Source organism: Anoplolepis gracilipes, chromosome 1 (genome assembly GCF_047496725.1).
Source record: "Anoplolepis gracilipes chromosome 1, ASM4749672v1, whole genome shotgun sequence".
Taxonomy (NCBI): Eukaryota; Metazoa; Arthropoda; class Insecta; order Hymenoptera; family Formicidae; genus Anoplolepis; species Anoplolepis gracilipes.
The window spans coordinates 5,168,684-5,182,856 of record NC_132970.1 but is presented as its reverse complement, the minus strand read 5'-3'; the positions used below and the strand labels follow the sequence as shown (position 1 = coordinate 5,182,856).

The following is a 14,173-nucleotide window of genomic DNA, read 5'->3' as shown; positions in this document are numbered from 1 at the left end:
CAGCTGCGACATCCTATGCGTATATGCATAGACAGAAAATCACCATAAGCCGTGTTTTTATCTGAAAATATTAAATGAAAAAATCAAATTAAGTTTGTTTCGACAACATATGTGTCGCTACGCTCTCGGTTTGTCTACCTATACCGTATCGCTTTTCCCTATAAATATTCATTTGTTTACACCGACAGAAATTGAATTTGTTTGTCGCAGCATCAAAGCGGAATTTATAATTAGTCTAGGAGGTTAGCAGAAACAGAGTTTAAACTAACTTGCTATAACTGTATATAAACGAGAGATTAAACAGTCATTAAGCAGTCACGTTTGTCAATTATGCGAGAAGATAAATCGAGCGAAATGGGAAGCGTCTTGAGAGAAGTATTTGGGAACATCCGCGCTATTTTGGCTGTTTAAGCTCCAGGGACGTCGATGCCGCGGACAATTCGCAAGGGATGTGATTGCGTGGCTATCGATTTCGTCGGCCGCGCAAAGTGCCGGGAAAACGAGAGGCGTTCGCGTATAAAACTCGCGCACGCGGGGAGAGAGAGAGCATCACGTTCGAGACGAAAAGGCATCCGTTGGCATTACGATTCCCGAAGGGGACCGCGCGAGTGTTCTCTCATTCTGCGCCGACACATAGCGTGCACATAGCGAGCTATGTGCGTGGAGAAGAACAATAACGTTTTTATAACCCGGACCCGTGGTACGTCGCGCACTTTTCGTCAAAAGGGAGCGTCTCCGCAGAGTAGGATGGATGAGCCTGTAAACGCACGTTCACCGTCGCCCCTACGTCGCAATATCGCGCCACGAGGAGATATAAGGGCGGCGAAAGAGAGAGAGAGAGAGAGAGAGAGATAGAGAGAAAGAAAGAAAAAAAGAAAGGTCTGATTTCTCTCCCGTGGCAGATATCGCGACAGCGGAGCCCCGAAAAAATAGCAGAATTGAACCCAACGCACTTAGGAATTGGTCGGTGTATTACCAGAATGTATAATACCGCAAAAATTTGCAAATAAAAAGTCAGAGACGCAAAACTTTATCGTTTGATGTGACTGACTGCTCGATTTAATATGCATTCTCGCATTTCATTAAACTTGTACAAACACACAATTTGTTTATGTCTTTATAGAACATTTTTTCAGTAAAAATTGTGACTGTTCAATGCGCGATATCGCTAATATTTTCTCGAATAACTTTGCATATGATGAATTCGTAATCAACTGTAAACAAATTTTTTTAACAAACGCCATTTACTACATTTCAAGTTCTGTAAATCTCTAAATACATAATCATGCATTGTGCGTTACGCATGAAGACTAAACGTACATATTTACATTTAGTACATATGTACTAAAAGGAGTATTACGAGTTTCGCTTCGCGATCGTTGCCGAAAAAGGTTAATAAACTTTACCAAGAACCCGATAACCGACGCAGTCACGCAAGTCACTCCTCGATAAGACCGACGGAGACTCGCTCGTCGCGCTCTCAAGCGAACTTTGTTAAGCTACTCTCCGGCAAATCCGTCTTAGCGTCTTCGGCAGTCGTCACGACAAGCTGAACGTACCCCGATGTATCTCGCGGAGAAGCAAGCCAATAAATAGATTCGGTACCGGATTCGCGCCCGTTGGAGGGTTAAAGACTCGTTGTCTTTCTCCTTTTCTTTCCCTTTTCGAGTTCCTTCCCGCTGCAACTATCTTTCTCTCTTTCGCTGCTCAAGCGTTGTCTAGCTTCTCCGCCCGGTTAAACAACCGACGTTTGCTCAATGTTTCAAACAAACTGAGCGAGTGAGGCTTTATTTGCAGTGAGTCGGGCCCCCGTACGAGAGCTTCAACGAGAGAGCCCAGCCACCCTGCGCACCAGCAGCAACCGCGATCTCGGTTGAGCTCTTTATACTCGCCGGAAGCGTGCTCATGTACGTACATACGTACATTTACCCATCTATTTTCCCACACGATCCTTCGACCGACACGGACGGGCGATCGCATACGCGCGAACGTGCGCTACATTCCGTGTACGCTCGCTTGCGTATGAAGGCAAGTGGAGAACACCGGAGAAGATTAACGCCACGCGGAGTAGTCGTGAGATGGGGAAACGATATGAAATGAATAAAGAGCTATACGACGCAGCTTCCCCGTACTATTAGAGACGACACGCACAATACGGAATCCCCTTTAAGTCGACCGCCTGGAGACGCGCCTTCTACATCTCACCGTCCACCGCTAATGGTCGATTCAATTTACTAATGGTTGTAGCCTCGGGTCAGGTCGGTCCTATTAGTTTACGAATTTCGCCGACGCTGACTTGGATCGCTTGCCGCAGATTCGATCGGCCTAGAAATCCGCGTGTTGCAAGATTAACGCTGGGATCTCTCCATATCGGTTTGGCTGGCAGCCGCATAAACTCCGTTCTGTTATCGCGCTTCCACGCGCGATAAGTCTCGGCATCGTTTCGTCCTGATGATCGAACTTGGTATACCGATGTACCTGATCGATCGAATTTATAAATAAACTTTCGTTCACGTCAGGGATTGCAACGTTAAATTAAATTTAATGTGTTTTTCTGCAAATTTGCGATCAAATTGAGTCGATTGAGTCGATTGAATCGATTATTGGAAATGATTAAAAATAAAAGCAATCGTATACAATTATTCCAAAAGGTAATAATTATGCTATCAATAAAAATATAAAATCTTTGAATTTTCAGTTTTCTCACAATAGGTTGTTCGAAAAAATCAATACGCGTAATCCCCTGTATCGTCTGCGAGGCAAAGCTCGCCGCAGATGTTTTCGAACGTCCTCTGGCACAGCCCACGGCGCACAACAAAAAAAAAACTAGGACCGTATTGAGGACATTCGAGACGACTCGAGTGAAGGCAAATTGTCACGAGCGTCCCGATCGAGGATTCCATCCTGTTCAATCCTCAGATTACTCTGTGAGAGGAGACCGAAATAAGTACATGGTCTCTCGCGCGAGCACGCGGTCGATACACCTTTCGCGCTTCCAATGTCTTTCGAACTGCCAGGCAGACGTACAACTGGAAGGAGAGATAGAGGCCCTGGGGGAACAGCCGCGAGGGAACGAGATTGGCATCCGGCCAAATGCCGCTGCGTTATCGGCGTCGCCGCCGATGGTAAATGCAATACGCACAAGGTCTGATTTGAATTATGTCGCCTACCGTTCGTCCGGAGCTGGGTAAACCGGTTCGCGCACGCGAGAAACGGACATCATAATATCCGTCGGGATATGATATTAAGCGAGCCGCGCCGGGGTTGTACTTCCAAACCGACGTTACGCGAATGAGCAAAGGCCAGCGTGACAGACTTCGTGGATCGATTCGACGAGCCAGAGCGCTAGTTATGCGCGGTTAATGGACGATCATATGACCCAGACCCAGACAATGACTCATTGTAACGCATATTGAAAACGTACATGATTCTCCGCGCAGATGTTTCTTACTGTCATTTAAATCATTAAATCATCATACAAGGTAAATAATCGACTGTGAATCTGATTCATTCAAATCGTTTTTGTTATTCTATATTCCTGCATATCTCTAATGGACATTGAAAGAAATACATACGCGTCGATGTCTATCTTTTTTTATATCGAATATTTTATTCGACAAGATATGAGTATTTTCCATTTCGTCGATACGCAATATATTTTGAGAATTAATCAATGTTTGATAGACAGATTTGCATGAAAATTAATTCTTAAAATATTTTGCATATGGACGTGATATTCATTTATATTTTCTCAATAGAAATAAAATATAGATGTGGGTTTCACTTTTCTTTATCTCTTATTTTTAGCGAAAAATGTAGATCACGTTCATATGCAAAATATTTTAAAGATTAACTTTTACACAAAATCCTTTTTCCACTTACAAATGTATAGAATGATCCTTGCACCATTTTTTTTTTTTTTTTTACATTTATAGTAGGTAAACTCTTTGTTATTATTTTATTCATATATAGAGAAATCTCTCGATATAAAATGATTTGACCGCAGATATACGAGAATAGGTCTCACGATTCTTTCGACTATCGATCGTTCGTTCGCAAGTGAACAATCGTCATAGCGAGACAATAGTCGAGAGCGATGAACGATGTACTTGCTGGGAGGTCCTTGACAGGAATCTCTTCTTCCTACCGTTCTCTTTTTCAAATCACGAACTATCCTGAGATCCAGTCGTATCGCCGATGCGGAGTTCGTTTCCCTCGAACCGAGCACGTGCGCGGTTGTGTCGTCGTCTTCTCGCGTGTATGTCGCGTACGTACGTACGCGCGTGCATTATGCAAGAGAGCAGCGGGCCCCGGTCGAGGAATATATCTCCTACGCCGGTGTACACTGCAGGCCCAAATGTATTCACCCAATTATCTTCGCATCACCGTGTCTCGCCCGTCCCATTTCCCCCCCCCCTCCCCCCGCCGCGCGTCTCTCGTCGCGCGCCGCAACTATTTCCCCTTTTACTCTCTATCTTCGCCGGCGCATTTGCATGGAATGCATTCATATGAAATCGACCATTCTTCCGCCGACTTTTCCTCTGGCCGTCTTCTCTTTCTTTCTCTCTCTTTCTTTCTCTCTCTCTTTCTCTCTCTCTCTCTCTCTCTCTCTCTCTCTCTTTCTCACTCCATCTCTCTTGTATCCCCTCCACGCTCGTGTACGTCTGCGGGCTCTCTTTGCAGCGTGGTAAATCCCACTGGGGATACTCGAAATGTAACGTGCGTCGTAGAAAATTGGTTCGTTCATAATGACGTCGTGCTCTCTTTCCTCATCTCCATGTGACGTAATGATGTTATAATTCGGATCTCTTGATATTTTTTTTTATTGTATTATTCTTTTCTTGTGAAGCAAAGGAAAGCCAAGTATGTATTTTATTATTAACATGTAAAACGTTAATGCGTTACAGTTTTATTGTAGAAATAATAAGATCTTTTGAAAATCTTATTACTCTTATTTATAGTACTCTTCCAGTATCACATTATAAATTCTTTGTTTCTCGTTTTATTTATTTACTACTTTATTTCTATTACAACCGAGAAAAAGAAAGAAAGAGAGAGTATTAACTTTGAAAGATTATAATAATATTTTGATTTCTTTCTTTTGAAGTTGAGGTAGAATGTTCACCGAAAGCTTGCATTGCGCTAATATATGTATATTACGACCGCGGAAACGATACACAATATAATCTCACATATTCAAGCACATAATGCTATCGCGCATAATCCGTATGATACATACCAAAACTAGGGCATATTGTAATGTCATTGCAGTAAGTATCGCAAGAACGCATCAATGGAATAACGAAGTACTTAATTAGAAATGCATTCATAGGATATCTTCAATCGGTGTTTTGTTAGGTATGTGCAACAGATTCGTGTAAGATTAGCAACTTTATTTCACTGAGAAGTGTGTTTCTCGTCTACGTACGGGATTATATATTATACACATATAGCTGGGGATTTCTGAATAGTTCGAGGCCTTTAGGAAAATTATTCTAAAATTTAATTTGGATAAACTTAAGAAAATTAGACTACAACATTCACCTTTGTACCGAATACATAATAGAAATGAATTTCAAATTTAATTAAGAACTCGCGAATAAATTGGTAGACTGATAAGAATTTATTAGATCGCAATTAGATGAAATAATATTGATATAGCTTGCTTCTTCCATTGATTACTTGCATGATTATCTGCAGCCTATTATTTATTAAATACATACATTTCTAGAATTATCAAATGTATTTTATCAAATATATTACAAATTATTCTAGTAAAGCAATTCGTGAAGTATTTCTGTATAAAGTCTACCGTCATGAATAAAACGACATGGAAATCCATAACAGGAAAATTTCAATTAAAGGAAACCACCATCTGCCCTAAAGCGATAACATCGCAGAAATTATATCAAAGAAAGCGGTGTTTCACAACGCTTAAAAATTCTGAATAATCACGATCATACTTCGAATGACCTTGGGAAATGGTTTTCACTTTCAATTTATTCCCTTATTTCGCTACCGTCAGTTAAAAGCCGCCTGTACAATGTAGATCGTCTGCGTGGGGGCGTCCACGAGCGACACAGACGGGAAGAAAGCCGAGGATGTTCCTGCACGTCCGGACAGGTTGCCGTCCTAAAGGCGGAGAAGTGACTATCGAGAAGATAAGGAGAACAAATGAGTGCTTATGGCACGGAGAAGGGCGGGTGATATCTCCATCGTCGTCAGGCAGGCAGGCAGGCAGGCAGCCGCTTCACAAAGCAGCCAGGACTAAAGAACTAAGGAGATGCACGATAAGAGCGCGCGATGGGAGGATGAGGGTAGAAAGGAGATAGAAGAGCGGGATTCAAAGACAGCCGACGTTTTACGAAGGTGCTGGAGGGACAGTAGGGAGAAAGTATACGAAGGCACGAAGGACGGAAGGAAGGAAGGAAGGTCCTATACCGCGGCGTGGCATGAGCTGGCGCATGGGCTGGTGCGCGGGTGGCAACACGGAAAAGGGAGAGGTGGCGTTTTCTGTTTAAACGACATCAAAGAGCCTGTCGCAAATTTTCTTCCGTCCCTGCACCGCCCGCTCCGCTCGTACCTTCCTCCCTCTCCCTCTCCGGATCATACGCGGTCGTGTTCAATCCACCCGCATACACGCGTTCCAGACCGGAGTTCCCGAGTTCCGGGCGGTAGTTTAGAGCACCGAAGAATGGTAAACGTCGTGAGTCGCAAGGAACGCAGGAACGCCGTCGTCTCTAAAAGGGTAAACGTTGTAGGCTGGCATGGTGGATTTTGGCGGATGCGCGGGGGATAAAACAACTCTTCTCCATCCATCTTCCTTCCTCTATCTCTCAAACGTCGACGCGAGCGCGTGTGCGCGCGCATTGAGCGGATGCTTTTGCGTACATTTATGGGGGAGGATTTATAGGTGTGTGTTTAGATGAGGGTGGCATGTATATTATATGCGTGTGTGTGTGTGTGTGTGTGTGTATATACGTGCGCGCAGGCGCGAGTGAGTATCAACGACCGCGGCGCGATGCACTGAAGAGATAATTAAACTTCCTTCCGATCGCTCTCATGAGTCGTGTATGAGAGGGAGTCAAGTGACGTCGAGCGATTAAAGTGTCCGATGATTCTACGCGAATCTACGTCATATCTTTCGCTGGAAAAGTTTTTTATTTTTATTTTTTTTTCTTTTTACGAGCGAACAGGTTTTACGCTGATAAATTTATGCCGGAGAGCTAATAAGGACGCCCATCAGGATCGAAATACCGTAATGTCGTGAAAATATCGTCGCTATTTATTTCAACGAATTGACCTCTATATAAGTATTCCGCGTGTGAAAGATTCAATTGGAGTCATCGTCCGGTTGCGTAGATTTTTATTAGAGAGCTATTAAAGCAACCGCTTTGTATTAAACAAGGATAAATTTAGTTCCTATTTTAGGATAAATTAAATTCTTATAAATACTTTGCATAAAATATCTTTTTCGAGAATGCTTTAATACTTATTTTAACTTGTTGCGCTAACTTACCAACAAAACGATGGAAATAACTAATTATATTAACCGTTATTATATTTTATAATGATGAAAGTTATAAGTTTAACAAACTGAATATATAATGCAAATTGATACAAGGCTCTATATATTTAACGAAATTTACTGTTAATCAATTTTAGCAAGTTGTGAAAGCTTTTGGCACGCGAAATCATGAAAGCAACACGAATTACTTTCATATTGCTAACCAATATATTACTTATATATAAATAGAATATGCATTGTATTCTAGAAGTAGAATTTGATGGAATTACCAGAAATAAAATTTTTATTAAATTTGATTAAAAAAAATTTGCGTCGAAATTGAAATTACAGATATTTGCCGTGATATTTTTCTCAGATAATATAGATAATGTAATATAAATAATTGCGTTATCCATGCAATATATATTTCTTTTAATCGATCAATACCAATAAAATGAATTAAATTAGACGTAGGACGCGCGCTTGTTTACAGATGAAAATAAACAAAACCCAAGTCGATTTGCGGCGTTGACTAATTTAAGGACGTATAAAATCAGCGGGAACGCGATCTTTGACCCCAAATCGAAAATACAAGTGCGCTCGACGTCCACAAGATCCTCCACTACCATGCATTTCTCTCTTTCTCTTTCTTACCCCGTCCCTAACGCTTACCCTTGTTGCTGCGCACGCGCGTCGCTATTTCTCTTCTCGGTATTGTGCCGCTCGGCCATAACAAGGGTGGCATTACACGTGCACATGTCTATTATGTATGTCTGCGGCTGCGTTTATATGTAATGTCTCGAAAACTTCTACTTGTAAGCGGCACAACGAATACCAGGGATATCCAATTAAATCTAGCACGCGTGTTTTTAATCGCCATTTTTCCCGTTATTTTAATATATAATAGTATGTATCTTAAAATGCGAAATGTGTATGACAAGCTACGTACTTCGTTATCTCTGTACTTTTTCTTGCTTCGAAATGTTGATGTATTACGTATGTTTATGTTAATCAACTAAAAAGCTCACGACATGTATCAGATTTTTTTAAGTTGAATATCCTGCTAAAGATTAATATGCTATCTGATGAAAAAAAGCACATTAGTTATTATACAACAAAATTTATTCCTATATACAAATAGATATTTTCAAATTGTATATGTTGAAATTGAACAGATGTAAATTTGACATTTTAATAGTTTTATATACACATGTCGATAAGAAATGAATGCAAAATAAGTTTGGGGAACATCATCAGATATCGGCACCCGAGCGACCCTTATGGAAGACGAAGACGCATCATCAAGGGTGCGCTCGGTGCGACCATTCGAGTAGTGACCGCACCCTCCGCGTGGCGGCGTTCTCTCGCAAGGGTTGCGATTCGGAAACGAGAGGGAGTCAGTGGGCCGAAGGGCGAGAAAGGGGAAGAAGATTGGAGATGCGCGTGGGCGCACGCGCCGAATCCGGCCATGCGGTGGTGGGGACGTTCAGTGTCACTTCGTGCCGGGCGTTGCGACGCCTTCAGTCTTTGATCCGCAGCTGTCGCGGTTGCGTGCTATCCCGCAGAGTGAGCGCACTCTCGCCACTCGCAGTGTCCCCTCTCGCGATCAACCGAGATTAACGACCCCGTTTGTCATCGAGCGTAAGGGAAACAGACGTCGCGTCCGGTCGCGATCAGTGAACAGATAAGCAGCGCAATTTTTTTTTCGATTCGTGGCACACGACTTTGAATTGTCAATCACGCGTCTGACGAGAAAAGAGATCGTGAAAATTGGAAATTCCGTGGCTCCAGTGACTCACAGGACAACCGTATCGTTGGCGATCCGATAGCGATCGGCGGCTGTTCCGCGAAAGTCAACAACTACATCGCTTTAGAAGTTTCGGAGGACCGACAAACAGTTGGAAACTCTTGAAACGTGACACTTTAGAATCGCACAGAGCCAACTACGAGGATCGCACGGAGGAAACCGCTTCAATCGACCTTGCGAAAAGTCAGAATACCGCTGTGAAAGTTCTGTTGCTATAGGACATAGGAGAATATATAGAGGAGACACCCGACGATCTGTCATCTCGTCGCATCTCTTTCACGCAAAGCCCGGGGATTTTCGGAGCTAGTCCGTTCACGCTACGCATCGAAGCGGGATTTGCGTGCAGTTCTCGCCCCGCTGACCCAATTAGTTTTCACACAGCCGAGCATCGACAACGCTCACAGCTAAGGGAATACTTGCGAAGCGCGCGTCCACAGAGAACAGCACACCGATTGATCGTAGTCTTCTGAAACGCGTAGATTGAATTCTCCGACGTGAGCTTTGCCCGCTGAGCGTGTTCTCTTTGAACGCGCGTCGGAATTCGTTGTGCGCGGCTGCATCAGATTGAAAGCCTTTCGATTTATTCGACTATACAACTTCCAAGCGATACGTCGGCACGTCTCGGGATTCAACGTCCAAGTGACTAGGTGGTGAAATTACACAATCGGTCAATAGTGGTGTTTTCCTTTTTTTTTTCTGTGGAGTGTCGTGAACGCGATTTTATACGATCCGTTAGTGGATGAAGATCGAATGAAAGGACATATCGCTCCTTCGTGATCCGCAACACGTCCGAGAGTGTCGGCGAGGGATCGCGAAAAGCGGGTCGACGCCAAGTTCGGTATACACTGAATCGCCGTGTCGAACATCGCTCGCGGGCGGAAGTTGAACTTTCTCGCTGGCGTTGACAGATCGATAACAAAGTTTGCGTACGCGAGTTTCTCCCCCTGTCGTCGTGCCCGTCGGTCGCACGGAGCCTGCAGCACCCTTCTCGCACTTCTACGTCTCCTGCTCCTGCTCCTGCTCCTGCTCCTGCTCCTGTTCCTGCTCCCGCTTCCGCTCCCGCTCCCGCTCCTGCTCCACGGCGGACGGTGGAATGTGTTTAACGTTAAACGACTTCTCTGCCCGTCCGTTTTGAGTCCCTGTGGAGCTGAGCCCGCCAAGCGTTCACTCGTGAATATCCAGAATCAATGAACTCGTAAACGTTGACTGTAGCGAGTTCGATCAACGTTACTTCGACGACGAGCCGCGACGACGACGACGACGACGACGACGACGACGACGACGACGACGACGACAACAACGACGACGACGACGACGACGACGACAACGACGACGACGACGACGACAACAACGACGACGATATTGCGACGACGATCATTTTCTCGCTGGCGCTTTTCATGATAACTCGACGTGACATGCGATCGTAGGACTTCGATCCGTAAGAATCGACGAGTGTCTCGTCGTGGAATTTCGATGCCGATCGTGCAGCGACCGCCAGAAATCTGACACCCCGACGATCCAACCGTCGTGGCAGCCTGTCGTTCACCTTGCCGACCAAGGAATACCTCGTGAAATATCGCCGGAAAGAGGAAAAGCTACGCGAAAACGCCGTAGAGCGCCAACGGAACGGCAGGGGCTCCTCCTGCCCCAGACTCGCCCTCGAGGGTACGACGAAGGGCGCAACGGTGAAGGGTAACGGCGGATTCGGTGATTATTCGGCGGCGGGTGAATTCGAGGTCTGGGGCGAAGAACACCACGCTGCGGATGGTGGTCTAGATCGTCAGGTGGCAAGGCCGCCTTCGCGGCAGCAACGATGCGAAGGCGGTTCTTCCCTGAGACCGTTGCTCCACGTAGCCCATTGTGAGCTCCACTCGCCGCGGGAGGCCGAGTTACTGCGCCTCGATCATCTCGAGAGTCTCGATCACAAATCCATCGAACACGACGCGTATTCGATGATGGATAATTTTAACAGCCCGGTGCCGCCGCCGTTGCCACGACGTCACGTTCGGTAAGAAATATTTTCTATACTGTTGTGAGATTTGGTGTTCTGATAATTGATAGGCGAGTAATATAGTATATATTCAAACACAAAAGTTAAAATGATTTGATCGATGTTTCGGTACAGATGGGCACTTTCAACGAGATAAACGAATGATTTTTAATGATTTTGCAATAAATACAGAAGCTGTGATATAAGTCATTAGGAATTAATCTATTTACTTCATGTTTTTATATATATAAGTATTCAAAGAATTATTCTCTCCGTCACAACTGAATTACTTTTGTTTTTATTTTAAGTTATTTGCTTGGAAAATTAAAGAGACATACATTCGATTTCACATATATTCAATAATCTTCTGATTACATCAAGATTGGTTGTCAATCCATTTTAAATGTCTGTTATCTTGACATTGCTAAAATTCTACACATTGCAAAAATGATTAACGAATATTACATCGAATCAATCTGACTGCATTATTCGTGTTTATTATTCAAATTTGCCATTTTAAATCGACACTGTATATTATTGACTACATCGATCGATATGAATGTACCCGTCGAAACGACTCGTCATTAATTCCATCCCTCGAGCGTGAACCCGTCAAAGGTTACTATATTTCGAGTATACTGTAAGTTATATTAGACTTTAGCGCACACTCGACATGTCACCCTTTCTCCTTTATCTTTATTTTTCTCTCAACGTGCCGTCCGTTCTCCTCCGCGTCACGGATCTTAACTGTCAAACTGAGACTCGTGTGCGTTCCGCTACAACAAACACAGAATATCCAGCGCAATCTTCACCGTTTTCCATGTTATCGTGTACGAACGTGAAGCTGAAAAACCGCGCCTTCATTTCAGACTGCGCTTCGTGTACGACGATCGATACTGAACGACCGGAAGGTATATACCGAAGACGGTGCGAACACTAACGAGGCGACGGGAACGAGAGGGGAATATCCGCGTTGTTTCTTCGAAATATTCAGAAGCCGGTTTTCGCGAAGAGCATAGTTTCTGACGTCGCATTATAGCGCCCAACAACCTGTTTGCCGCGATAACGAGCGCAAGTAAAATATGTCGTCAAGCATGCGTTACCGCGGCATTCGAGCACGTTCTTAGAGCGAGAACTCCCGAATTCTTCCACGGTAACGCCCGTGAAGTATGCAAAGTGATGCATAAATTCACGCAGTGTTTCGTAATTAAAATTAACGCAAAGCAGAGCCCGACTATGCACGCTGTAAGCGCACGATTACAGCGCGCATTTGCACCGAAATGTCTGCGAGACTCTATTCGAAACGCGCCCCTTCATCCGTACCTTGATAAGCGCGCGAAATATGCGAGATGATGGAGGGGAACGTTTGTCTTCCGTAACTGCGAGCGACACAAAGCAAACAGGCGGAAGGTTAACGACGTTTAGAACTAGAAAATCCACGCATGCCGCGCTCTGCCCCAGAGAGCAATCAAAGCAACCGGGAAATCCGTGTGCGCGCGTTAGCGCGCGTTAGCGCTAGCGAGCGCGGTTCGCCGCGACTCGTGGAAAACACACACGGTGTAATCCGGCGGATCCTGTCGTCGCGAGCGCGAGCGGGACCTAACCTGAGAGGAGCGCGCCATGGGAGGGAGATGCAGCGGCATGCATCGCAGGAAGCGAACGGTATGCGAGAGAGGACGAGTATGCGCGATCGATATATGCATGCATGGGGCGAGAAGAGTGTACGCGCGAGTAAGGCAGCGCGCGACGCGACGGCCCGCCGCGGGAAAGGCAAACAAAGTGATACCGACGAGAGGAAGCCGCGACGAGGGTGGCGAAGGAGCGCCGACAACGGACGATGGGTAGAGAGGAAAGAGGAAAGAGGAAAGAGGAAAGAGGAAAGAGGAAAAGGGTAGGCGGCGGGGAGGGAGTTTGGAGAGGATACGAGTCGAGTATGTAAAAGGCGAGCGGCGCGGGGCGGCTGTACGGCGCCGACATTTCGCGGTGAAGCAGGCGACCCCATAGCCATGCATCACCCTGTCCTACCAACAACTATCCGCTATAGCTGCACCTACGCGACCCTCTCGCAACTTTACTTCTCTCTTCTGTTCCGTTCTTGTCTCTTGCTCTCTTTCTCTCTCTCTCTCTCTCTCTCTCTATCGTCTTGTCTCTTTCTTCTTTTTCCTCTTCCTCTCTCATCGTCGCGCTTCGTCGCTTCCGACTCGTTCTTTCTCGTTTCACGTTTCTTTCTCCATCCCCGCGTTTTTCTCCGTTTGAGGAGGATAACGCTTTTTCTCACCTCTCCCCCTTCCTGCTACGCTTTATCTTTTATCTCTTCCGCGAGCGTGGCTACGTCTCTCTCTCTCTCTCTCTCTCTTTCTCTTTCGACTATCCGTGCCCTGGTTTTCCCTCGACACAGTTCGACCATCCTAGTTGCTGCTCTCTTTCAACACTTTACGACGCATCGCCGAGATTCCGCTTTATGCATGTCGCGTAACACACAACGGCACCGTTACCTCATTTGCAGTTCGTCCTGTAATCTTGATTCGCTCGAAGCTTATTGCAAAATAGATGCAACGCCGTCGGTTGAACGATGAAACAAAGATAAAGAAAACAGGACCAGAGCAATTTTCCGTTACACGAGTATGCATCGTGAAGAATAGAAATTGTATTTCCATAATATCTTAAACTGCTTCCGCGTCGGTGAAATGCGAGCGAAGACACTGAAAGAGAGAACGTCGCGAAGGATCTTAGGAGAGGTGGGTGAACGATTTCCATCATTCGATATTAGCCGACTGTAGCGTAATGTTGGAGACGCAGCGGTTTTTCGCGATATGAGGGAGGGTAGAACCATTGCTGCCGAGAGAGCCGCGAAGGGGTAATAGATACT

At 45.1% G+C, this 14,173-nt stretch overlaps 1 protein-coding gene across 11 annotated transcripts in view; it reads left to right on the top strand.

Annotated features, from left to right (window-relative positions):
* Ten-a (Teneurin-a transmembrane protein) overlaps positions 1-14,173 on the top strand; it is a 454,976-nt gene that overhangs the window by 361,980 nt on the left and 78,823 nt on the right. Inside the window, exon 1 of one of the 11 annotated variants that reach the window (XM_072889403.1) lies at positions 10,760-11,322. The exons of the other annotated variants lie outside the window; for them this stretch is intronic. Coding sequence (XP_072745504.1) covers positions 11,267-11,322 — 56 coding nt within the window. The 5' untranslated portion in view covers positions 10,760-11,266. Of the gene's footprint in view, positions 1-10,759; positions 11,323-14,173 lie in introns of those variants that run through there. 11 annotated transcript variants of the gene reach the window in all.